Source organism: Phragmites australis, chromosome 1 (genome assembly GCF_958298935.1).
Source record: "Phragmites australis chromosome 1, lpPhrAust1.1, whole genome shotgun sequence".
Taxonomy (NCBI): Eukaryota; Viridiplantae; Streptophyta; class Magnoliopsida; order Poales; family Poaceae; genus Phragmites; species Phragmites australis.
Genome location: NC_084921.1, coordinates 49,090,621 through 49,116,556, shown reverse-complemented (window position 1 = coordinate 49,116,556; position 25,936 = coordinate 49,090,621). Strand labels below are relative to the sequence as shown.

Below are 25,936 nucleotides of genomic sequence, written 5' to 3'. Positions count from 1 at the left end.
GAACAATTTTTTTTAAAAGTGTATTAAAAAAATAGTAACTGAAGATAATAACAGTAGTACCTGCTTATTCAGATGCTATGGCTGCCAGGCTATTCTGGCTCTACGAGGAGCCTACATTAACAACAAAAGCGTAACCCTGAGGAGTGGTTCTTTCAACGTTCGTACTCCCAGTATCTTTGCTCTCCTCTCTCTAGTCTCTACGGACGGATCGATCATGAATGGATGGGTGGATGTGAAGTTAATGGGAACACCAGCCACGTCAGGCTCCCAGGCCTAGCCCTGCAAAGCATCTCGGCGTCTTTGTTGCGCACCAATCTGATCAACCGCCGGCAATACAACTGCAATGCCATGTGCAGCAGCTCGTTTCCTGAGAGGAGTTTGCCGTTCGGAAAGAATATCTTCCGCACGGACACGAAATCACTTATTTAATATGTATATATACAGTATCAATTAGTTAAATTATCATGAGCTTTCATTTTGATTCTCTTGTGTCTTGGTTACTCTATAATTGTCTTAATCTCTTTCCGTTACATAGCAGCATCACGGTGAGCAGTTAACTACGACAGATTACTATCGCTGATAGATACATACACTAGGTGACGTCTAACATGTGTAGCGACTAGTGAGACAATCCAAAAATAATTATATGAGAACCGATCTTAGTATTTGCTGACTTGACTTAATATATAGTGACACATGTTAAAAATTATCATAAAACTTATGATAAAACTAAAGAAAATAATGTATAAAAAACAAGGAAGAAAATAAATTGATATATATAACGTTATAAATTAGATTGTCGCAAATACATGATACTAGAATTATTTTCCGAGACCACACCGCCCCCAGTTACAGAGTGGGCGGGCGCTTAGGGGTCCTACCTGTCGGCTTCACAGCGTGGTAGTGGGTGGGGGACGCGGAGGCTAACTGGGCCGGCCGTGGCCGCGCGGGGCCAGCGTCAGTGCTATGTTTGGTCACGTCGCGGGTGGGGCCCAGAGGGTTGATTGCTTGTTCGCGGCCCAATTATGAGTGACCCGTGGGCCCGGCCGCTGCCCCAATGGGTGTGTCCGGTTTGGTTGGGAGGGCAGCAGAGCAGCGCATTGAAGGGCGCGTATGATTTGCTGCTTCCGCTCCGACTGCTACAGTGCTCGCGCTACTGCTGCTCGCGTCAAGGGAGAAAGCTGGGATAGGCAGGGGGAAGCGCACCCAGCTAGTACAGTAGTACCACCACGCTACGCAAGCAGCCAAGGGGAGCAGTTTTGTTATGGTCCTCTGATCTGGACTTGCTTTGGTTAAAAAACAAGAAACCTTGCTTCGGCCAACCGAGGGAGCTGTTGATCGGGTAAATGACAAACGGCGGTATGACGCACGGGCGCATTGATCTGTACATTCATCAGGGTGAAAACGCACAACTGGCCAGCAGCTAGGGTTGGGGAGCGCTGTGCAGGCCAGTTAGTACATTTTTATTAAGGGACTTAATCGCGCTGCACATGGAATGTCTGCTGCTGCCAGAATGGTCAAACCGGCGCGAGTGTACCAGGCGGGCGAGGCGATCCGTAGTAAAACAGGGGCGGAAGAAGAGAGAAGCGAGAATCACCAGACCCACCCGGCAGCGGTAAAAACCGGAGCCACCTCTCGCCGCAAGCCGCGCAAGGGGCCAAACCAACAAGCAAGTACGCGCGCGCGCGCGCCACAGCGGACAGGGCACGTCCTGGCACGGGCATCCACTTCCGCCTTGGACGCCAGCGACCTCAGCTGGGGCGGCTCCCGTCTATTTTACCCGTTCCCTTCCCACGGGGGCTCCCGTCTCACTCACCTCACCTGGCCAGCCCTTTCTGCTTTCGCTTTCACCATCTCCCTGCCCCTCCGGCGGCAGCTCTCGCTCGCCTCGTTTTCACCTCTCTCGGTTGAGTTCTCGGCTTTGCCGAAAGAAAGGCACCCGGAACCCAACGACAGTACCAGCAGTCCAGTCTAGCACCGGGCCGGGCCAAAGCAGGGATGAAAATGAAAAGGGTGGCGAGATAAATAGGCGGGGGAGAAGCAAGCAAAAGAGGCGAGGCAACAGCGGCGGCAGCAGAGGGCAGGCAGGACCAGCGCTCGGAAAGTGCGGAGCCGTTTCCGCTCTAGTCTCCTGCTTGGTTGCCTCCATTCGCCCACGCTCGCCCGGCCTTAGTGTCTTACTCTCTCCGGGCCAGGCGCTCTCGTTGCTAGCGCGCGCAACGCCTGAGTACGTGCTGCACGCCGGCGCGAGCCCCGAGGCGGGCGCCGACGCGCACGCGGGAGAGAGGGTGCTTGATCTCTCGCTCGCTAGCCATGTCGTCCGCCGCCGGCGGGTACGGCGGAGGTGCGGGGAGCGGCGCTGAGCCCCACTGTCATGGGCATGGCGACTTCCTGCTGCACCACCATGGACAGCACGTGACTGGGCAGCTGTACCACGTGCCGCAGCACAGCCGGCGCGAGAAGCTCCGGTTCCCGCCGGACGTGGCGGACTCGCCCCCGCACGCGTCTGCACAGCAGCAGTCCGGGGCATGGCCGCCGCCTCCCCCGGCGTTCTACTCGTACGCGTCCTCCACGTCGTCCTACTCCCCGCACAGCCCGACGCTGGCTCAGGCGCAGCTCGTGGCACACGGTTTCGCTGCGCCGCTTCCGCAGATCCCGACGCAGAACTTCGCGCTCTCGCTCTCCTCGTCGAATCCGCCCCCGCCGGCGAGGAGGCGGCTCGGTGCCCCCTCGGGGCCCTACGGGCCGTTCACCGGCTACGCTGCGGTGCTCGGGCGGTCTCGGTTCCTCGCGCCCGCGGAGAAGCTGCTCGAGGAGATCTGCGACGTGGGTGGCGCGGCCGCGCACGTCGACCGGAGCGTCTCCGACGAGGGCCTGCTCGATGCGGATCCGATGGAGGCCATCGATCACGACATGGACGGCGGCGACCGCGCGGTCTCCGACGCCGGCCCCATCTCCGGCGCCGATCAGCAGTGGAAGAAGACGAGGCTCATCTCCATGATGGAAGAGGTGAGCTACCTTGCGGCCTCGTCTCAGTTCCTCCTTCCAGGTTTCTTGTGGTCTCCATCTTTTCTTCGTCTTGTTTCGGAATTGCGATTATCGCTCCCTCTGGGTGGCGAAGAATCTTGCTGCTAGAGGTCACATCACTACTGCAGTGGTGGCTTGCTTTTGTTCACTGTAGTTGCATGTGCTTTCGATTTGATGATGATTTCCTCCGCAGTTGATACTCGCAGTGCATCTTCAGAGTTTTTTCCCTTCCGTGCTTGTGCGCTTTTACGGTTCGCACTGTTCATTGAACAGGTGTGTTCGTTCTGTTTTCTCATCAAAGATTGGATTTTGATGGCTGTTTAGCTATAGGAGTTGCTTGAAACGTAGTGATCTACATGAAATTAGGAGTAAACGGTACCTTCAAAGTGATGATGCTGGATGCTCTGAACAACTTCCTTATGTCACCGGAAGGAAAAGAACAATGGTGTCGCCGTTTCATGTCTTCCGATGATTCGTCCTTGATAGGCTTCTATTTTTGGAACCCTGAATGGGCGATTTTGTTTGGTCGAGTTCTTTAATAGCACCTTACTTCCATAATTGGGAAGCATGCTTGCTTTGTCGATGTCGTGTCTTCATGCAAACAAAAGCGTGCTGCTCCCTTTTCCTAACTTAGAATTCTTCTTTGTTTCAAAGGCTATTAGCTGTCTAATATGCAGCCTCTCTTATTGAGTTGTGATCCAATAATTACGATGCTTTTTTTCTAGGTTTGCAAGAGGTACCGGCAGTACTACCAGCAGGCCCAGGCTGTGATCGCTTCGTTCGAGACCGTGGCCGGGTTCAGCAATGCCGCCCCGTTCGCGGCGATGGCACTGAGGGCCATGGCGAAGCACTTCAAGTGCCTGAAGGGCATGATACAGAGCCAGCTGCGCAACACGACCAAGGTTGCTGCCGCCAAGGAGGGGCTGAGCAAGGACATCGCCATGTTTGGGCTTGCGGCCGGTGGCGGCGCCGCTGGCTTCCAGAGAGGGAGCAGCGCCACTGCGTTCGGCCAGCCGCACAGCATCTGGCGGCCGCAGAGGGGGCTGCCCGAGCGTGCCGTGTCTGTCCTCCGCGCTTGGTTGTTCGAACACTTCCTGCACCCGTAAGTCCTCTTGCCCTTTTAAACTGTTCTTTTCCATGGTAATCGAATGTCATTAGCACGTGACTACGTGAGACTGCACTTCTTTCAAGATGATGATTATGGTCATGACTCATAGGATGAGTAGCATCGCGATTACTCATAGATTACTTGTTTCGATGACGATTGGGATTGGCAGCTCCAAATCTTTGCTAGCCTGTGGGGTAATGGAGATTTGACCATTCATGATTGCTTCCTGTTTATTGGACATGGTGCCATGATGCGTTCTCAAACGGTGATCTGTGACGTGCATGGAGAGATCATGGGAACCTCCTACATGTTTTGGTGACTGCAAGCATTCCTGGGTTTCCGAATCATTATGTAAAACTGGCGTGTAGAACGTCACAGCTTCCAAATCATTACAATGGAGTTTCTAACATGATGAATGATCAGCCTTTATATCTGTCCGTGTAAGTGCATTTTAGCTGTACAAGAGCGGCTGGTTTAGTGGATCTTGTTAGATAGTAGCAGTACATTCACATAACTTCGAAGTACAGTTAGGTGCCTTGTTGCATTAGTTTGGTAAGGGACCCAATGTCTGATGTATATCCTTTTGGTACGTGCTGATTGTGCCACAACTTGAGCTTTATTTCCAACCAAACTTAAGTAGCACCAACCTATATTAAACACCATGATCACTCAGCATGATGTATGATGTTAACTTTTAACTATGCCCCATTGGTTACGTCGAATTGATTGGTACAGGTTCAACATATTGAGTTGCTGATAATTTGTCACTTAAATTGATAGCATCTGGAGTCCAACCAGTTTCTTAATTATTGGTACTTGTCTTTCCTAGCCTTTAGGTGGAAAAAAGGCGTCAAATCCACAGTTCGTCAATTTTTATCCTTTTGGTTATATCCCATATCAATCAGTGCTTAGATATCTAACATTCTTTTCAAAGGCTTCAGTTTTTAATTAACCTTTCGTTAGTGTCAACAGACCGCATTGCACAATTTTGGAAAGAATCTAACAATGAGAAGCATTTGACCACAATAATTGTCTTTGATGTGCTGATCTAATCGTCACCTAGCCTCTTCTATATTTTCTTGCACACTGGGGCAATTTGATGGAATGGCTAGTCAAATTCCGCAATGTTTATGTGCGACTTTGTTGACTATTGGCGATTCATTCGCCTTTGAATAATCTCCCATACTATATTGGTTGTCCAGGTATCCTACTGATGGCGACAAGCAAATGCTGGCTAAACAAACAGGTTTAACACGGAACCAGGTAAATAGCAATGCAGCTTACTGTATGTATTGCAGTAGATAGGATAGAAGGTCCTGCTTTGTTCACTATTGTGGTTACTGCCAGTTTCCACTCATTTCTGCTACTACTTCAAGCTTGCTCTGGTCTGTATTTTTATTTCTGAAACTTTCTGATGACTTAAAGTAACACTCGTGCAGGTATCAAACTGGTTTATTAATGCAAGGGTCCGGTTGTGGAAGCCAATGGTGGAAGAAATTCACAACCTCGAGATGAGGCAGATGCACAAGCATCCAGCTCTTGACAAGAGTCAGTTTGGCATGCATCATCAAAACCAGCATTCGTCTGAGTGCAGCAGGAAGCCCTCCGATCCTTCCGAATCTCAGCTTGGGCAAAGCAGCAGCAGCACGAGGAACCACAACACCCCTGCTTCCCAGGGCTTCCCCGACGAGCTCTCCCAGATGTCCCACTCCATCCAGGGACAGGTAAGCTTCGCGTACAACGCGCTGTCGACGTCGCAGCACCAGCAGCAGGTCGGAGCAGGCGGCGGCATCGGCGGGGCGGGTAACGGCGGCGTCTCCCTCACCCTAGGCCTTCACCAGAACAACAACAGGGTCTGCATCGCCGAGCCGCTCCCGGCGTCTCTCCCGTCCAACCTTGCCCACCGTTTCGGGCTGGAGGACGTCAGCGACGCCGCCTACGTGATGGGCTCATTCGGAGGCCAGGACCGGCATTTCGCCAAGGATATTGGTGGCCATCTGGTGCATGATTTCGTTGGGTGATGTCATGGTGGCTGCTGCAGTGCTGCTGGCTTGATCGATCATCAGCTTGCTGCTGCATGAAGTGTGCTGATGCACATGCATGTAATGTACCACTAGTATGTTAGGATGGTATATAAGTCGATCATTTGGCGGCTTAGCTTGATCATCAGTTTGAATCAATGTTTGAATCAATTTCTTTGGAGGGTGGAGAAGACATTGATGTGCCCTTCATGTAGATCCAGCTGGTATGCTGTCAGTTACTTGACACCTCATGGGGCCTGGGCTAATAGAGAGCATGGCAATATCTTCCCAAGGCATGTTTGCCATTTGCTACCCATTTAGATTAACCTCTGATGATTACCTGTTAACATTATCGCTTTGGGCCTAGTAATGTGAAGTCAAGAAAGTGTTTCCCACATGGCACGAAAATTATAAAGGCAGCTTGTTTATGGCCAGAAGTGAGGTGTTGATCTACTATCTGTACTATCGCTGAAGCTTTATGATTATCTTGTCGCTGTAGAATTAGAATATGACCAGTTAGCCTTATCTTTTCAGCTTGTTTTGCTGCCCTTTTCATGTGTAGTAGTGTTAAACAAAGCAAGCACACATTAGTATTAAACAAAGTTTGGACAATTTATTATTTGGCCATCTGTTAACATGTACAGTAACCTGGTTTGTCTCGCTAATAGATTCTGTTCAGGTGTCAGTCAGGTTGTCAGCTGTGGATTGGCTTGGTTTCTCATGGATGCATTAAAATATTTGTACAGAGCCTCAAATGGCAAAGATATGATGGGATCCTGATTTGTCTTGGACAATGTTACCATGCTGCCTGGGCATAGTAAACTGTGCTAGCTCTTGATTCCCTTGCAGCATGAGGTTTGTATAGGTGTATGATTTTGTACGGAGGTTCCTTTTGATAGACTTATTTTTAAAAAAGTCTGAAACTATTTAAAGAGGTTGTTTTTTTCGATTTCGTGTAGGTTTTAGCCGATTGAGTAAGTAGCTATGATTAAAATAAATTGAGTCTAAGAAATATATTAAGATAAGCTTTTCTGATTTTTTATACTAAGAAACTAAAAATTTATTATAAAAATTAACAACCAAAATTTAACTGCTATAATCACTTTCTTAGTCAGAGTTTTTTTTCCATAAGCTATAAAACCACATCGTATCCAAACAGGATTAGATTGCGGTTTTAGAGTTTCTACTAGGTTGATGAGGCCATAACTGCTTCATCAGCACATAAAAATCAAAAAAAATCTTATTTCACCTTACTTATCAGTTTATAATTTATTTCGACCATAACCACCATTTAACCGGCTAAAACTCACCAAAAGCTAAAGCCAAGAACCAACCTCCCATATAGCTTCTATTTTTTAAGAAAAAAGGCAGGAAAAAACCTGTAAAAGGGGCCATAGAATGGTGCCTGGAGAATTGCTTCTTCTGGGATCCATCGTCCATGGCTCCACGCACGTTGTTTTATTGCTCGGAGGGAATCCATGCACGTCAGTGATTACTGCTACTACCAACTCTCTGAAGAAAGTGTAGCAACTACTGTGGCTTCTGTTCATAGTCGAAAAGAGTACTGTTGCTTCCTTTTTAGGCGTCAGGTCATGTAAATGTTGTTCAATCCATTGTGCAAGAACCACTGAAATCGAGTTACCAGTGGAAAGTTACCATCCATCTCATGAATCACTTCGAATCAGTATCAGTCATGTGGAACTTTAGACTTGAACTCTAAGCATCAGTATACGTGCTAAAGCTATATTATGTTACAATATATAAGCCTAGTCTATTATATAACTTAAAAAAAATGTTAAAGGCTTAACTTTATAAGAAAGATGTGTTTTTAGTTCATCTTACTAAGTAGATGTAGATAGAGACTAATTTAAATTGGTTTCTCTCCTTCATTTATTTAGCATGTGTGAATAAGAGGATTAGAAGAACACAAGCTCACTCGCTCGTCGCGCTGCATTGAGCCATGGCCAGGGCGAGGGCAGAAGGTGCGGGCACGCGACACCTGCATGAATGGTCTATCAAAATCGGATTCAATTGTTTACGCAGATTCGGCTTTCTTTTACGATTTATTCTTTTTTTTTCCTATGTGAGCAAACAGATAAATATATAAAAATCGTATCAATCAAAACTCTGATCGTGACGGCGTAACCATCTCTGATCGTGGCGCGTCTCAACCACACGACTCTCTCTATACATATCCGTCAGCTGCCGTACAAAGGAGAGACATAACTTGCATATTCGCAATTAGGGTTTTACTAATTTCTCTCTGCTGCGCCGTCGCACGTAGACTACTCTATCCTGCTACACCGGCGTGCATCAATGAACAGAAGAGCAGGTATTCGAAACCCATCACTCTTGATCCTGCAACAGAAGAAGACAAATAAGATTTTTGAGAAGCGCTTCTTGCAACTGCTCACTATCTACTTCCTCTGTATCATTGTGTGCTACTTCATCTACATTGCCATTGTCGTCGCTGTCTGCTACATTAAGATCAATTTCGACTACTTTATCTTTGTCATCGTCTATTGCATTGATATCATAGGGGCTTCTGCATCTTACATCACTATCGGGTACATAAACTACAATCCTATTCGAGTGTTTAATCGAGTTAACTAGTTGATATACTACTCGAGTGTTTTAGTCGATACATTTCTCAAGTGAACTAGTCAAGATACTTCTCGAGTATCTAGTCGAGATTGATTAGAATTGATCAAATTCTAGTCAATTTTACTCGAACTTTGTTGGGACTCGTTCGAACTAATCGATAATTAATTATCTGTATTTATTCATATTTATATTATATTAAAAATTGAATTAAATTAAATCTAAAAATGCTATTATTTCCCGCATATACTGGAGCTTTAATCTATCCTTCCTGTTCACCAAATTACATGTGTTGGCTGTTGTATTACTGATAGATTTGTTAGTTTATGGTGTGAAATAACTTTGGGAACTGCAACTAGAGTGTTCTATGTCATGCATACCTCATGTTACTTCTAAAATAAGAAACCAACTTATCTCAGAGCTCTTTTGATCACCATGGCACAGTCGAAAGCTTCAGTGAAACAGTTGTTAAAAAGAAAGCTTCAGTAAAACTAGGTTTTTCCTTGCTTCCTTCTCCAGGAACATGCCTCCACTTTTCTTTGCATATACTTATCTCGGGGAACCAGCATAGCATGGGCACAGCCACATAGCTAGGCATATCACATGAACAAATGGGAGAGGAGGAGAGAACCTGGTCTCCTTTACTTGATGCAATCCTCTGGCTGATTCTCGTTAAGCATACGCTGTTTCCACTCTAAGATATGGCTGATCTGTGATCCCTCTTTGGATCTGGAACGCTTTTTAAAATTCTTGGTTGGTTTGGTTTGTTTGATACTCATCTCGGCCAATCCGATCTGACGCAAGTCAGTGGTGCTGATGGTGCCTCTGCTCCCACCACTATACGCTACTGGCACTGCCACTGCCAGTGGCAGTGGCACATCACCTGCTTTTGTCTCGGAAATGACATGCTCATACTGTTTTGCATAGAATAATTGCTTTCCTCGGAAATGACACGGAGAGCAGTGCGAGGGAGCATCGAATGGGATTGGTCATGGGATGCGGCAACATCTCTTTCCCATCACGGCATCACGCAAACCCTTCAATCCTAGCTTGGCTACGGCTAGTAGTACTAGCTAGTGCTGATGTGCGCATGCCTCGATTCTGCTTCTGATGCTCTTTTCAGGTGTCGAGCTAATGAATATCTAAGCGCAAATCGGACGGGCGGAATTAGGCCTTCAGATGACATCTAGCAATGTTCATGAACAGATAAATTAGAATTGCTCCGCGGTCAAGGATTCTTGTCTCAGACTGGACACTGTGAAGGCATTTACCTTCACGCCAATGTCAGTCTAGAGCGATGGACATACTCCTCATATGATGACGAAATATATATATATTTTAGAGGAAGGATGACGAAGTAGATGAGGAAGTCTATCTTGTCTACGTTCTTAGTTTCAGTGTCTCGGCGTTGCAGTAACATTTTGGGTTGTAAAAACGGATCGGGAGTTCGGGACTGCAGATAGTACATTAGCAGCACTCCACACCTGTTGATTTCGATGTGGGTGAATTAGATCAATCGCCACAATATTAGATGCTACCGTACAAGCTCGCTTCGTATTAAAATCGAACACTGTTTGCCACAGTAGATAGTAATTAATTAATACAGAAACTGTATCAGTTGACTCATATTACTGTTTACACAGTGATTCTCTACATTAATAATTATTAATACAGAGCATCCATATCGGTGTTTAGCAATAATGTCCAATTTTACAGCCGAGTGGGTTGTACTATAGCAACTGGTATTGTGTAGCATTGTAACAGTTAATCTATTTCATCCACTCGAAATCAACGACTGTAGAGTGCTCCTAATGCACTTCATTATAGCTCAACTACAGAGGATCTTGATCCTATAAGGCCTTCTCTAGCAGTACCAGCAAACGAGCCGCATCTGCATTTTTACCGATTGGAGCTCCAGTATACGTCTCCAGCAGCTACAGCATACGACCTTTTCAGCAGCTACAGTGATACCAATTGGAAATTGGGAGCAGCAAATTTGAGGCCGGTTGGAGCACGTATCACTGTAGCTGGTGTATGCACGTGGACCCGAGGGGAGGGGGAGATTAATAGAATATAGGAAATATGGTAGCTGCTGGAGATGAAAAAAATAGGAGATACTGTAATAGTGTTAAAGGATGCTGTAATAGTATTATAGGGGATGAATTTTTAGAGTATCTGTTGAAGATGGCCTAAACATTAAGAGACTATTTGGTATTATCTAGTGATTTTTAAGAGTAAATTTTATAGAGTAAGTTATTCTAGGAGAAAAAGTGAATCAGGATAAGTTAGTTTTTTAAGCTCATATCAGTTAATTAATTTCAAATAATCACTCTACAGAAGCAATTTAGGAGCTTAAACCTATAAACTGCTGTTTACAACCCAAAACCAAACGAGAACTCTCTCCGCGGTGTCTGAATCACCATCTCGGCCCATGAGCAGCCCAAGAACACCGCGCCCGCACAAGGACACAGAGCCCATAGGCCTGCCAAAACCACAAAAAATCCTGCAAAAAGCCGCACGCGTCTCCACCTCCGCGCGGCGCTTCCCGCTTCCGTTCCACCTCCACTCCACGACCTCCGACCGGAGCCAACCCAGCTCGAAGTATCTCCCGCGCCGCCGCACCGTGACGCCCCTCCTCGCCTCCCGCCGCCTCCTCCGCCCCATCCCCATGTCCGCCCCCGCCCCCACCTCCCCGCACACCTCCCTCCTCCACCTCCCCCCGCCCGTTCGGGCCCAGGCGGCCGAGGCTGACGCGCCTCAGGTGCCTGGCGTCACTCGCGCCCGCGTCGTCGGGCTCAGGCGTGTCGGCGTCGCCAGCGAACGCACCTACGAGTCTCTCCTCCTCGCCGCAGCGCTGGCGGAGGACGCCGCGCTTGCCGCGGCCGTGCACCTTCGGCTCGAGGCCGACCCGGTGTTCCGCTCAGACCCCTTCCTGTCGACCGGCCTCATCGATGCCTACGCCGCGCTCAGCTAGCTCCCGGCCACGTGCCAGGTGTTCGACAAGACACCCGTGAAGAACATCTTCGTCTGGAACGCTATGCTCAACGCGCTCGCGCTCGCCGACCATGGCGAGGAGTTTCTCGCGCGCCTGTTCGACATGGGTCGGCTCGGTGTCCCCGTCGACAGCTGCAGCTACGCGCACGGCCTTAAGGCCTGCATTATCGCGTCAGCGTCGCACGCTCCGGCCTCTTCCCGTGTCCGGGAGATGCATGCTCAGGCCATCCGCCGCGGATATAGATTGCACACGCATGTTGCCACGACTCTTATCGACTGCTATGCGAAGCTTGGGGTTGTCACCTACGCAGAGCGTGTATTTGCTTCAACGCCCGAGAGGAATGTTGTGCCATGGAGTGCCATGGTTGGGTGCTACGCCTAGAACGAGCGCCCTGGTGATGCAATTGAACTCTTCCAGGAGATGATGGCTTCTGATGCAGACCTGGTACCAAACTCGATCACAGTTGTCAGCGTCTTGCATGCTTGTGCAAAGTGCTGCATGCATATATCCTTCGGAGGGGTTTTGACTCACTTGTTTCTGTGCTGAACGCGTTGATGGCAATGTACATGAAATGTGGTTGCCTTAAGTCGGGCGGTACATCTTCAATTGGATAAGACACAGAAGGAATGTTGTGTCCTGGAATTCACTTATATTTGGATACGGAATGCATGGCTTTGCCCGTGAGTCAATCCAAATGTTTGAGAAAATGGTCAAGGAGGGCATTCCGCCAAATATCATCAGATTTGTCAGTGTCCTTGGGGCTTGTAGCCATGCTGGACTTGTGGACGAGGGAAAGAGGCTGTTTGAATCGATGGAGTACAATGTCACACCTCGTGCGGAGCACTATGCATGCATGGTCGACCTTCTTGGTCGTGCTGGGCGTTTGGATGCACATCAACTCGAGCTAAGTTGCAGAGCCAAGTTGATGTGCTGAAGGAGTTACTTGAAGAGTATGCACTGGAGAAGGTACATGGTTGTAGTTGGATAGAGGTGAAGAAGAAGCTGTACTCATTTGTATCCGTTGACAATAAGAATCCACAGGTGGAGGACCTGCAAGCTCTCATAGGTGAGTTCGCGACACAGATGAAGAATGAGGGCTATGTCCCTGAGACCCTGACACAGGATTTGTTCTGTATGATATTGAAGAAAAGGAGAAAGAGAGGATTTTGCTTGGTCACAGTGAGAAGCCGGCCGTTGCTTTTGGGCTTATCAACACCGGCAGTGGAGAGGTTATCAGGATCACAAAAAAACCTGAGGCTTTGTGAAGACTGACATTCAGTCATCAAGTTCATCTCCAGATTCACACAGTGGGTGATTGTTGTGAGGGATGTGAATCGGTTTCACCACTTACAGGTATGGAGTTTGCTCATGCGGGGATTATTGGTGGAGATGCTGCAAACTCTTTTTTTTTATCTTTACTGATTATATTGGATGATCACTGAAGAGGAGCCATTGTTTCCTTGACACCATTGTACAGCCTTAAGCATATTTGATTAGACTAGGCATGGTGATCTCTTTTCAAGAGGGGCCTCAAATCGATCTGCTGAGTGTCTGGAGAAAATTGGAACATCTGCCGGACAATTTTGACACATTTGTAACGATACCCCTTTTAACACATTTTTGTAGTCATTTTCCCATGGCACGTTTGCAATACTAAATCTGCAACCGTGCATGTGGGCATGTTGGGCTAGCTCGGCACGGACGTGGCTAGCCTCGGTCCGGTTATGGCACAGTCTGACAGGTCCAGTAAAATTAACGGGCCGTGTTGTGTCGGTCTATGTGCCGAAGGTGTGGTCCACGGCACAGTCTGTTGAGTCAGTCAACGTGTCGTGCTGGGTCGGCTCGGGCACTGTTGCGGCATGCTTGACTCAATGGCCCGGCGGGAGGGCGGCACGGGGCAAAGCAGAGAGGTTAAGGGGTGGGGCAACACGAAGGCGGGGCAGGGCGGCGTGACGAGGCGAAGCAGCGGCTCGGGGTGGGGCGACCGGGTGGGGGAGGCTAGGGGGCGGGGTGGTGACGTGAGGGTGAGGTAGCATGGCGTGTGGGTAGGGTGGCATGACGATATGGCAAGGCGAGGCTGGGTGGGGTAGGTCATGCCCATGCTGGGCCGTAGCTGTGCTGACTTGTCTAAGTCAGGTCATGTCGGTCCATCATGCTGAGACGTTGGCCCAAATTTAGCTTAGCTAATCGTGTTGTGCCGACCCGACCGCTTACTCTCAAGCCGTGATATGCGTAGACCATGGCTACAATGTCGAACCTCAGGCTGGTTCAGTAGACACGGCCCATTTGGATAGCAATGTTAGCGACCCGCTGGTTTTGTAAGATTGGTTACCTTATTGGCGAATTATTTGATGTAATTGAAGTTTTGTGTGCACTGTTGTTGACTCGAAGATCACCCAGAACTAGAAGCGCAGAAGAGGCGCAATAACTCGGAAGAGATCAACTAACCAACACCGTCCTCCCATGCTCCGGCCTCCTACCAACCGGCAGGCGGGACGTCCTCCCACGCTCCGGCCGCCCGCCACAGCCAGTAGGATTGGGATGGTGTCAAAGCATCACCTCGCAAGGCGTATCCATGTAGTCCATCACAGATTTCAGGCGCTCATCATATATTTGTATTATCATAAGCATAAAACGGACTCGATGCTTCATCCGAAACCATCGTACATCATCTAGGTGCTACACCTATAGTAAAGATGTATCGAAGCAAGTTCGATGATTCTACAAGTACGACTTATATATAGGTAGCCTCGTACCATAATGGTCTGAATAATAAATAAATCATTGTATAATGAATAGGAGGCACCACTGAGCTACACATCAGTTTCTTCCCTCGTTTTGATGACATTTAGGTGCTGTCTCCGTTGCATTGCATAGAGAATAGGATACTCCAAAGGGGGAGTTCAGTGGTTGCTTACAAAATATTGTTTTACAGAAGAGGTCCTTTGCCTGCAATGGCAGGAGTTGAAGGTTAGTAAATTGCTGCGGTAAGGCATTGTTTCGAAGCAGTGTATACCATTACTAGCCTCATTGCAAAGGAAGCTCCTTGTGGGTGTATACCACTCCCTTGTCACCGTTCACTACTTGCCCGCTCCCTCGTAGAATGCTACAAATGGTTAAAAAAAAAATCATAAGTATCACGTGAACATATAATAGTGTGAGCAAAAATACGTTCTTTCCCTCTGGTGATAAGGCAGCGGAGCTAAAGGCAAAATCTCATACACTGAAGAAACAAGAGACGGAAAATGCCCACATTTTCATGTGATAAAAACATACCAGCGTGTAGTTATAAGCCCATCAACACCAACAGGTCCACGAGCATGTATGCGCCCTGTACTTATGCCAACCTATGCAAGACATTTGAAAAGGTTCAAAAGGGAAATAATTTGAAGACTAGTGCATCAGGACCATTTCAATCCTGAAACCTTTTAGTATTTGACAACTTAAAGTTTTAACTTACGCCAAGTGTGACATGTATCTTAAATTTCTAACATTCCTAGTTATGAAGGCAATGCTGCATGTAGAACAATGCACCGAAGTAATTTACATTCTATGGTCTTCTGAAAAGTCCATCCATATAGTAACACTGATCCATGTTTTAATTTTATGACCTTGCTAAAATCCTCTGGGATTGTTTAGACCTAACTACAATTAATTGGGAGGGTTCACTTATACCTTATTATCCTTCTACCAAACAATAATTTTGAACATTCGATCCTAAACCCGCTTTATAGAAAACCATTCACAAACTACAACTTCAATAGGTTTGATGAATAGTTCAAGGCTTCAAGCACATGGAAAAATAATAGAAACAAATGATCTTGGCATGTAAAACCGAACAGTTCACGCTACAAAGTGACAAAGAATACTAAGGAACTAATAGTGTGCACAAAACACAAGTCCAAATGAGGTACCTCTGCACCTAGACCGAAGCGAGTCCCATCACAGAACCTTGTGCTTGCATTATGAAACACGGCAGCACTGTTGCAGTTCAACAGAAATGTCATGGCAATCATTACATCCAAATCCATCATAGAATAGAAGTTTTATCAAACAAATCAGTAACAAATGATGCTGCATAACACGTTGCAAGCACAAAAACCACTGAAAGAATGTTTAAAATACCTATCAACTTGCTGCAAAAAAGTCTCTGCAGCCTTTTCATCAGTTGTGATAATGCAATCCGTGTGCGCACTGAAAAAGAATCAAATTAATTAAAAGTAGGCAATTGATGAGGTGATATGTTCAAAATAGAACCTGCATACCTTCCATAACGATTTATATGATCAATCGCTGACTGTACATCATCAACAAATTCAAGGGTGCAAGCCATTGAGCTATACTCATGACGAAATGATTCTACCTTTGGTACTTTCAATTTGTCATGCGCAACAGGCCCACCATAAATAACAACTCCTGCAATACGAATCAATTAAGAATTGAAACTAATGATATAGTGATCATAACAACTCAGTGTTCATTCGAGCGTCTGACTGGAAGAGTGTGAGTTCAAACCTTCCTTTTCAAGTTCCACAAATAGATCATCAAGGCCCTCACTCTTGTTCAGATCTTTATGAACAAGTAATGTTTCCTGCACAAAGTATTGTACAGAATGTGCATTAAATTTTAAACTAAACTAACAGAACACTCTCCTAAATTAATAACAAATTCTTTTAATAAAATATGTTATGAGGCAGATACTTCAAATTCAAGATATAGAGAATTAAGAGCTAATTTAGTAGCTACATGTTGCAAATCTTGTGTTGCATTTGAAAATAAATCAATGTTCTGCAAGAAAATGGTAATAAAATTTTGTTTAGTAAACATGTTATGTGGAAAAGCCATAAAAATTTAAATATTGTGATATTTCTCACAAGGAAAAAAACTTGTCTTTGAGGTAGAAGTTGAATACATATGCTTTTGAGTTGGCCCGACTAACAGCAATGATGTCAAACACAAATACAAACTTGTGAAAAAGAAATGGACAAAAAGTAATCAAATAAGTAATAGCAAAGGCATGGTATCAACTCAACAAGGAAGACTCTCTTTCTATGAGGCTATGAATTTTTTTTTTCCAGGACAACTCTACTGGACAATAATAAATTACTGAATTAGTTTAATTCAGGAACATGGGCATTGAATATTTTGCACTCACTAAACTACTAAATTAGATATGCACCATGGCATTACTAAAAAATTAAATTAGAGATGTACCATTGCATTACACGCTGCTGGATAATCAACCTTTGCGTCCAATACTATACGTTTTGCCATATCCATGTCAGCTGATTTATCAATATAAACATGGCAGATACCATCTGAAGAAAAATGGGAAAAACTTTATTCAGTGTTACTGAAATCACAGACATAATTTTTCAACCTATGCTTAAATATGACCATGCTGTACAGATATGATTAGAAAATAGCTTACCAGCGTGCCCTAGAACTGGAATCTTGGTTGCTGCTTTGATTTGAGAAACAAGATTCTTACTGCCTCTTGGAATGACAAGGTCAATCACATCATCAAGCTGCAAAGATCTGAGTTTAGACATATTTATGCACAAAATTATCATAAGAAGAATTGCATTACATTCTCACCGTTAGCAAATCAGCAATTTCATCTTTGCTAGTTACAAGGCCAATGAGCTTTTTACCAACAACATCTGGAATCACGCCAGTTATGATCTAATGAAAAAACAATAAATTAATAACTTGGAATCCCATTTAAGCTAAGAAATATATTTCTTCATTACTATTAGCTCAAGAAGCTAGCTAATGTATAATACCTTATGTAATATTGTGTTTGATCTCATAGCTTCTTTTCCTCCTTTCAAAAGAAGACCATTCCCACTTCGGATTGCTAAAGACGCAATCTGTACAATAGTGTGTGAATCATAAATAACTATTGACTTTGCATCTAATTGTTTATATAGCTCATTACTGAAACAAAGATTACCTGGACCAATGCATCGGGACGTGACTCAAAGATAATTAGGAGAACACCCAATGGGCAACATGTTTTCTCAAAAACCAGATCTTTAGCAACCTACAAAAGGAATCCTTGACTGTTTAAAAATCCGAACTGCAGGAGCTTATCATCTAGCCTTAGTAAATCATATATCACAGCATGTCTCTTATTCCCTTTTGAGATATTAAAATACGATCCATAGCTTTCACCTCTGTTCTTTTCAATGTGTGGGCAATAGGATCATCCATGTCCGCAATTGCACGAATGGATCTCGCTAGGTTTGTTATCTGCACATATATATTCAATACAATAATACTAAAATCAAGAAGGAACATTTCATATGAGCAAAAAAGAACTGATGAGTGAAAAAGTCAAGAAGAAAGCTACCTTTCCTGCCTTTAGGGTCATCCTAGCAACCAAAGATTTTTCGTAACCTGCATCTTGCGCCGCCTTGACATCAGCTTCGTTTTCAGACCTAATTAAATCCTCGTTTGCTTCTAGAGCATCAGCAATATCTAGCAAAATCTTCTTACGGTCCTCAGATGATAATTTCTGTTTAGGTGTCACATGCAATACAATAAATTAGTAGAGGCATTCAGAAAACCTGAAATATTAAGATGATTTGAAATTTTCAATAGTTTTTTGTTTCACAAAAAAATTATACTTGTAGGCATCTTGAACAGTCTCTCGCCGCAACTGCCATCTCTCGGGCTGTAGCTTCCTTGGAACAATCCCACATATTTGCTGCATTGTGGAAAAGTGTACCAACTTTTTCTCCTCTGAGAACTTTAATAATGCTATCTGTTGCAAAACCACTTCATAGATAGTAATAAAGTTAGAATTTGTTCTGAAGTGTCTTAAAAGCAATCATAACTAGATTTGGTTGTATCACAGATTCACAGTAGTAAATCACAAGTCAGTTATTGGAGTATAGGCATCAATAGGAATAAAACGCGCAGCAAGCTTGCTTACTTATGAATAATGAATTAGGCTTTTCTAGATCATAATCTTTACAACAAAGCAAACACACACTAAATGTGGCAAGCAGAATTTTCAAGATGAGAGATTCTATGCTAAAACACCATTCAATTAAATATGAAATACAAGCTTGCCAAAGTTGGGACCCCATTGGATTACCTAATGCACATTCACAGTTTTTAACTCCATATTATTACCAACATTTGCAATGGAATGTGTTTGAAGTACCCCACTAGTTCAATGATTAATTAGTGCGTAATCACTGTGCAACAACAACAGCGCAGTATCAGCAGGTGGCCAACCATCATCATCATTAGTGGTAGAAAAATAGGATCCTTACAATGGATATATAGGAGGTGGTGCGGCATATTTAATAGATATGCATATTTCTCCATTTACGCAGTAATAGCATTGAAAAAGTTTTACTCACCTTGCAATCACGACAGGTACGCCTTTTGATGCAGCATTAGCAGCAGCAGCCACTTTAGCTTGCATTCCGCCTCTTCCTACACGAGACTTCTCTCCGAAACTAATTAGCTTCCCATGTTTTTCATTAATGTATGTGTGGATAATCTTTGATTGAGGATCACTTGGTGGACCATTATAGAGTCCCTCCACATCACTTAGGATGATAAGAATATCTGCATTAAGTTCTGCTGCCAAGAGAGCTGCCAAACTGTCGTTATCCCAGAATGTATCAGATGGATCCTGTAAGTTAAGTTTATCGTTATAGTCAGTAAAGTGGAAATACTAAGAATGGATCAGTTGCGATTGTTGGTGTGAATTAGGAAGGTTCATGCACAGCCAACAATTAAGCTCCTAGTGCAGAAATCACAATTGGGAAAATACAAAAAGCTAAAGTTTGGGTGCTCAAAGTAAAGTTTTAAGAGGAAACACACCTCACATGGTTGTCTCCTAGTACTGATGGCGTCGTTCTCATTAAATAGTGGTACTACTTTGAGATCTAATAAAGAAAAAACAGTCTCGCGAAGCTGGTCGCCGAAACTTGGATCCTTAAAATCGCGGTCCGTCACAAGAAGTTGAGATGATGTTACGTCAAGCTGCAATCAAATATGCTTCCTGTTAGAAACAGGATAACATCAAACTTTTCGACTAGTGGTACACAGATTCATCAGAGCAAGCAGACTCACTTGGCTAAATAACGTGTCATAGATCGCCATTAAGCCACTTTGACCAACGGCAGCACAGGCCTTTCCATCAAAGTCCATCTGCGGGTTCTGCAGATCAGCGAAGCTGCAAGCAAAAAGAATGATCAGTAACCGAACCGATATACATATACTGAAGCTAAAGGACACTGGCAAACTGTTCTGAGAATATAAGCCAAACTCTCTGCAACCTGCTATGGATAAGCTTGCGGTATTGGAGTCTCTGCCTCCCAACACCAACAGCTCCCGAGGTGACCAGAATCACCTCATACCCTTGAAAATTCAGTTGCTTAATCTGAAAATCGAAGCAGGTTAACGATTAAATGGTACTGAAACCACATACTCCAGTGTCGAAGCACATTAATTTTTACCTGTTCACATAGAGACCCGAGCCTACCCATAGCCAATCGGCCATTCTGCCCGGTGACAACAGCAGTGCCCACCTGCAACAGGAGATACTAAATAGATGAAGCCGATGAACAGAACAACAATATTTTGCAAATTTACTTTTAATGTCCTTCATCGTCGTCATTTAGTGGGAAGTCCCAAAAATCTAGCGCGTGAATCTTATCTAACTAATACTAACTAGTAGGATGCCAAAGCTGACACCATCCTATCTTAATGACTCGCGGAATGTCACTACAGAACAAAAATCTGAACAATCTGCAGTTATTTTTTTTTTCACTGTCTCGCGTTTCACCTACCACATATTCGCATATCAATTAATTCCAGAAGAACAGGCAATCCGCAAACAATAGACTGAAATTACGGTAGTTCGCGAAGCAAGCAAATCTTGGAGTTGGTTTGTGGTCGTATGGAACATTTTTTTCCCCTCCAAAATTATTTTAGCCATTGTACGAATTTTTTTAAAAAAAATATGTATTGTCCCTTTTTTCAGAACACGCAGAAAATCAAGGTGAAACAGCGTGACATCAGATTGAAATCGATTTCGATAGCCTCCGTTCCATCGATGAAAAATCGCTCAATCTTGGATCGCGCGACAAGACCACCCTAAACGAAACAACGGTGGCATTCGCAAAGACGAGATGCCACCTCGCATCAGAAACACACACAAACAAGGAAGGAGATAAAAATCGAGGGAAACAGCAGCAGATAGATGGACAAATCACCTTGATGACGATGCGCTTGACGTCCTTGACGAACCCCCGGGTGGAGTCGGCGGTCTCCATGTCCACCGCACGTCCGATCCCTCCTCTCCCCATTCTCTCTCTCTCTCTCTTCTCCTCCTCCTCGCCGCGGCGGCTTTCCTTGCGAGTGGCTCGGTGCGGTGTTCGGTGTGAGCGCAGGTGCGGAGGGCCGACGCCGAACAGAAGCGCTACGGGGACGGGGAAATACGGAGTGGGGGGGTTCGGTTTTATAAAGCCGCGTCGCGTCGCCCCTTCCGCCGCCCCCCACGGGCCACGCATGTGGCGAGATCTGCCGCGCGCCGCCTGCTCCTGGATCGTCTGCGGCGAGCAGAGACCGCGACGGCCCGTGACCATCGGCTAGCCCACCCCGGCCGCTAGCTTCGGCGAGATAGGAGCCACCACGTGTGGGAGTTTTTTTTACATTTCTTTAATAAAAATTTAAATATATACATCCATTTTGAAAAAATGGTAACTCTAGACTCGTTCAACAGCGACATGTACATGTAATTTTTTTAAATAAAATTAGGACTAATTTTAAAATAAAAAATTATGTGTTTAAAATTGATTATTTTTAGATCTTACTCTGTGGCCTATTATTGTTGGTTGAAATGTGTAAATAGTTTCACTTATTTCTACCAAGTTGAATATTATTGTCTGATAATATATTCTATTGTCTTGATAATTATACTCTATTGCTTTGGTACTATCTCGACATCCTAAACGCAATTGTAGTGGTCTTATGGTGAGCGTCGACTGGAGGAGCTTGAACAGTGGAGGGGTGACCAGATATGGGCGGGATTTCATCTCAGTGGGTGGCACTATGGTAATTCATGCATCTTTTGGCGTTGAATCATGTGGAAGATGGCCAATCCTATCTACTTGTTAACTATTGTGATTGATCTATCATTTTAAAAGAGCTATGCATCATAGTTAGATCATGCACCGTCGCACTGCTCTTTTTTCCCTTCAAATGTTACACTGAGTTCCAATATAGCCGACCAAAGCATGCGCCTTGAAAATCTTATCACCTAGGCACACAACCACAGTAGCATTTTCACATATGGTGTGAAGCGTTTCATCCAGTCGATAATATTATCTTGTAAAAAATTTTGGCCCCCATTGCAATGCACGGGCATTCAACTAGTCATATAAAATAGATGAGTTGTGGCAGATTCAAATGATCTCCATCGTACATCTTACACAATCAAACAGTCCACAATCAAAGTTGGTTCTCATCTTCTCCCCTCTCAATTATTTGGAAACCTCCAATTAATTTGAAAACCTGTAATTAATAGATGCTATCATCATTAAAAAATATTAATAAAATATTGTTTCCTTCCATCTATATCTACTGACTAGAATATATATATACATATATATATATATATATATATCTCTTCTATGATAATTAAATATAAAATATGAGAGTTATGCATGAGCTTTTGATATCTACCGTCCACGAGTCTTAATCACACGGTTTAAATTTATACTTGGATCTCACTAATTATAGAACGTAATTAAATTCCTTGATCCCTCTCTCAGACAATAACCAATCACCTCACATGTCTCGTATGGTCGCATCCAACTCAGAGCCTGCTTCGTCATGTTGTGCGTCAGAGGTTAGCTTGACCTTCTACCCTTTTTCGGTGCTATTTTCTTTCCATGCATAAAGATGAGTATGTTTTTGCTATCTTAATTTGAGAAATTTTAAGGATGCATTCTCAGCCTTTTGTTTTCCAATTATTTTTCCCATAAATTTTTTTGTTCCCGTCATAATATTATTGATTTCATATATGTGCAATACGTGCATGGTTGCTACTCTCCCTATCTCTTCACTTGTTTCCAATTTAAGCTTTTAGAAACTTGCATACCGATTTGGTGTTCACACCGAAATAGTTTCATGTTTACACCAAAACGATGAGTCGCGTTAGATATGGACCCTCTAAGGATGAATGGCATGTGGTTATTCAAGCTTAGGGTCCAGTGATGACTAAAATTGCTTGGCAAGATCCAAGTTGTTAACAAAATGCAATAGTATCTCAAATGCGCAACATACACGTGTTGTACTAAGAGAGCAAACATCACGTTAGTCCAACCTACTACTTTGATTGCCTAACTTTGGGTTCGGAGATTTGAAGTGAAGTCATGGAATGAACTACTCCTCATGTCTTTAGTGCTCAATCGCAAGCATAGATACAACAACTCCGATCCAGCAGCATTAAACTATCTCATACTGATTTTAAAGGGCTATAAGCCTTTTAAATTCAAAAGGCATTTTTTATAGATACCACTCATGCTAAAATGTTGATGAAAGTTGTATCTACACCATGGCAAGGCATTGTAACCAACATCATAGCAATGAGGCATGGGGTATTAGGGTGAATCTCTCTCTCTCTCTCTATAGTGAAGTTATAACACTTTTTTCCAATGCTTTGGCCAAGGAGTTTATTTGTAACCAATTAACCATGTCACAATATTGGTGAAGTCATCACAACCCTATTCCAAAACAATCATTGTAGGATTGAGAGAGGCAACTGGAGAGGAGATGAATAGGTGCCTCATCAAATTCTTTCGAATCAGATGGCCTTCTCCTTTGTTTCACCCAACACACTCCAAAAATTCAAGTGAAAGCAAATAGAGAGAAACAAAGAAAAGAACCAATAACATGTGACTATGGATGAGATACGAACAAAAGATTCCTTTTAAGACCATTACATGATCCTAGTCACAAAAAGCCCACAACTTTGAAAGAAATTCAAGAAGATGGTCACCGGGTGAAGAAACTCTCCACATTGATGACTTAGAGGCAAGAAAATATGATACCTAAATTTGTACTATTGTACGTGTATTTTATGCCGCTAGCAACAAAGAGATCAACTTCATAAGGGTGGAAAAACTGCAGCTCAGAAAGGAATATGAAAATCACAACTGAAAAAGAAAAACTTGCAAGAGAAGAAAGGGAACCAAAAGAAGAAGACTACAAGGAGAAGAACACAAGCTCATTCGAGAAAATAAACTTCATTAAGCACAGAGATCAACCCTATTTTAGACAGATTACAAAGTATATTCCTCTCACAAAAGCTCTAACATGTTATAAAGGCTAAGCTTATCATCTCCTCTCCTCTAGAACCAATCACTAGGCTCTCAAATGCCTAGTTCAAGGCTCTCATATAGCTCTATCCCTCTATTTATAAGCCTAAGGAGGTGCCTTAGCCCTTAACTTTCCTTGTTCTCAAAATACCCCTCGCTTACAATGGCCTTCTACCTACCATCGGGACATTTCGGTCCATTTTCCTCTCCGTCTATCAAATGGCCATGACACCTTCACGACTTAGCTCTACCTCGATACTTGCTTCATGATAATGCCACGTTCACTCTATCCCTCTACGATTTTGAGGTCAAACCATGAAATCACCTTGCACGCTTCTCAAAGTGTGACTCACTATGCTGCTTCGACCTCAAGCAAGCATCCTGATGTCGACGTCTGTACTCCATCTTACGATCTTGACCGCTGACAAGTCTCTCCCGCTCCCATCCCTCGGGCAACCTTATCACTTGCACTGATATCCCCTTCTTTTGACTTTGTCAACACGTCGTTTACATCCTTCATTCCATATTTGCCTAGCCTTTATGTGTACAACTAGGATCACCATTAACTCTGCCCAGCATCATCGATTGTCCAGCACCAAGCACCCCGCTAGGCCTCGATCATCCTGTCGTCGACCACCAAGTTGCATCCATCACCTCATAATATTAGAAAAGCAAACACATATATCCAATTTCATTATAGATTAGTCTATAATCAAAATCCTTAGTTAAAGCACATCTCATATAAATTATGAATGCCGGATGGTCTGACGTGCACACCTCCTAAGCGCCAGACCATCCAGCGTGTGCAACTCTTCAGACCACGCAATTTGAAATCCTCTCTGCAAAAAATACCCGATGTGCTCATCAACCCAGCACCGGAACATCTAGCAAGCACAACTTTGCCAGACCCAAGTTTTGCAAACTTTCTTCAAGAAATGATCTAGCTATCTCCGGCGTTCATATCTAGCATCATCGGACAATTCGGTGAGTACTTGGCCCACCAAAACCAACTTGCAGGCTCTTTGTAAGAAATACTAAGGCGTTCATATCTCTTAATCGCCAGATCATTCGGCATGCACTTGAGTTTTTACTTCTTAGTTTCATTACTTTGGTGTGTACTTGGTCTGAACACCGGACCATCCGGTGCATTCATTTTCCACAACGCCAGATCATCAGACGTGCACAATCTTCTTGAACATAGAAACGCCGAGTCCAATTCTTACGCAACTTTGGTTAGTCCAGATCAACATTGTAGTATACAAACATGCCTATACAATATCAAGAACATTAAACTAAATCAACACGCATATCAATCACTCATCACGTATATACCAGGGCTCATTTCAAGTTGGTTTTTTAATTTCCCCCTTGATGAGTGCATTGATAACATCACAAAGAAAAAAGAATGGTTTGAAGATAGTACAAGAAGCTCATCCAAGTTACCAAGAATTCGAGAAGGAGCAGAAAATATCACTTGACATAATAAAGATTGCAGAATCTCTAAGAGAGGTAGAGATGAGCCAAAGACCTCAAAAGCTCAAAAATACACAAATGCTACCCCTTAATGAATGCACATTTATCACATATTCTTAGATTTTCTCCATCTTTTATTATGCAAGATTTTTCTTTGTGGCTTAGTGCATATTTTTCATACCCTCCTTTTCATCATTTCTCCCCCTTTATCAATGCAAACATCAAGAACAAAACACCATATAATATATGAATATGCTATCCTAAGGAGCTTTCACAAGTATACCATAAAGCATTTGTAAATGCTAGAAGCATTAAAGGGCTACATAGAGTAGAATGTGGAGTTCACAATCGCACAAAGGCT

The 25,936-nt window shown here is 44.1% G+C and overlaps 2 protein-coding genes and 1 pseudogene across 3 annotated transcripts; 2 read left to right on the top strand and 1 right to left on the bottom strand.

The window, feature by feature from the left end:
* The first annotated feature begins 1,793 nt into the window (after positions 1–1,793).
* On the top strand, positions 1,794–6,448 carry LOC133924510 (BEL1-like homeodomain protein 9). Its single transcript, XM_062370089.1, has 4 exons — positions 1,794–3,009; positions 3,753–4,129; positions 5,338–5,398; positions 5,575–6,448. The coding sequence occupies exons 1-4, from the start codon at positions 2,314–2,316 to the stop codon at positions 6,154–6,156; spliced, it is 1,716 nt and encodes a 571-aa protein (XP_062226073.1). The 5' UTR covers positions 1,794–2,313; the 3' UTR covers positions 6,157–6,448.
* A 4,977-nt stretch (positions 6,449–11,425) lies between these two features.
* Positions 11,426–13,187, top strand: LOC133885677 (pentatricopeptide repeat-containing protein CRR2, chloroplastic-like; annotated as a pseudogene).
* Positions 13,188–14,344: 1,157 nt separating this feature from the next.
* LOC133924495 (delta-1-pyrroline-5-carboxylate synthase 2-like) lies at positions 14,345–21,386 on the bottom strand. 2 transcript variants are annotated; one of them, XM_062370078.1, is made up of 21 exons: positions 20,995–21,386; positions 20,236–20,307; positions 20,056–20,159; positions 19,850–19,952; positions 19,598–19,759; positions 19,129–19,406; positions 18,385–18,535; positions 18,108–18,272; positions 17,930–18,007; positions 17,709–17,798; positions 17,539–17,625; positions 17,351–17,437; positions 17,184–17,280; positions 16,967–17,070; positions 16,268–16,343; positions 16,018–16,168; positions 15,878–15,946; positions 15,667–15,733; positions 15,029–15,099; positions 14,769–14,858; positions 14,345–14,701 (listed from the first exon to the last, which is right to left on the bottom strand). In XM_062370078.1, exons 1-20 carry the CDS (start codon positions 21,364–21,366, stop codon positions 14,780–14,782), a joined length of 2,463 nt encoding a protein of 820 aa, XP_062226062.1. In that variant the 5' UTR covers positions 21,367–21,386; the 3' UTR covers positions 14,345–14,701; positions 14,769–14,779. The 2 variants fall into 2 exon arrangements, with proteins under 2 accessions (XP_062226062.1, XP_062226054.1); XM_062370070.1 differs by having other exon boundaries at positions 14,779–14,858.
* Positions 21,387–25,936: the final 4,550 nt, after the last annotated feature.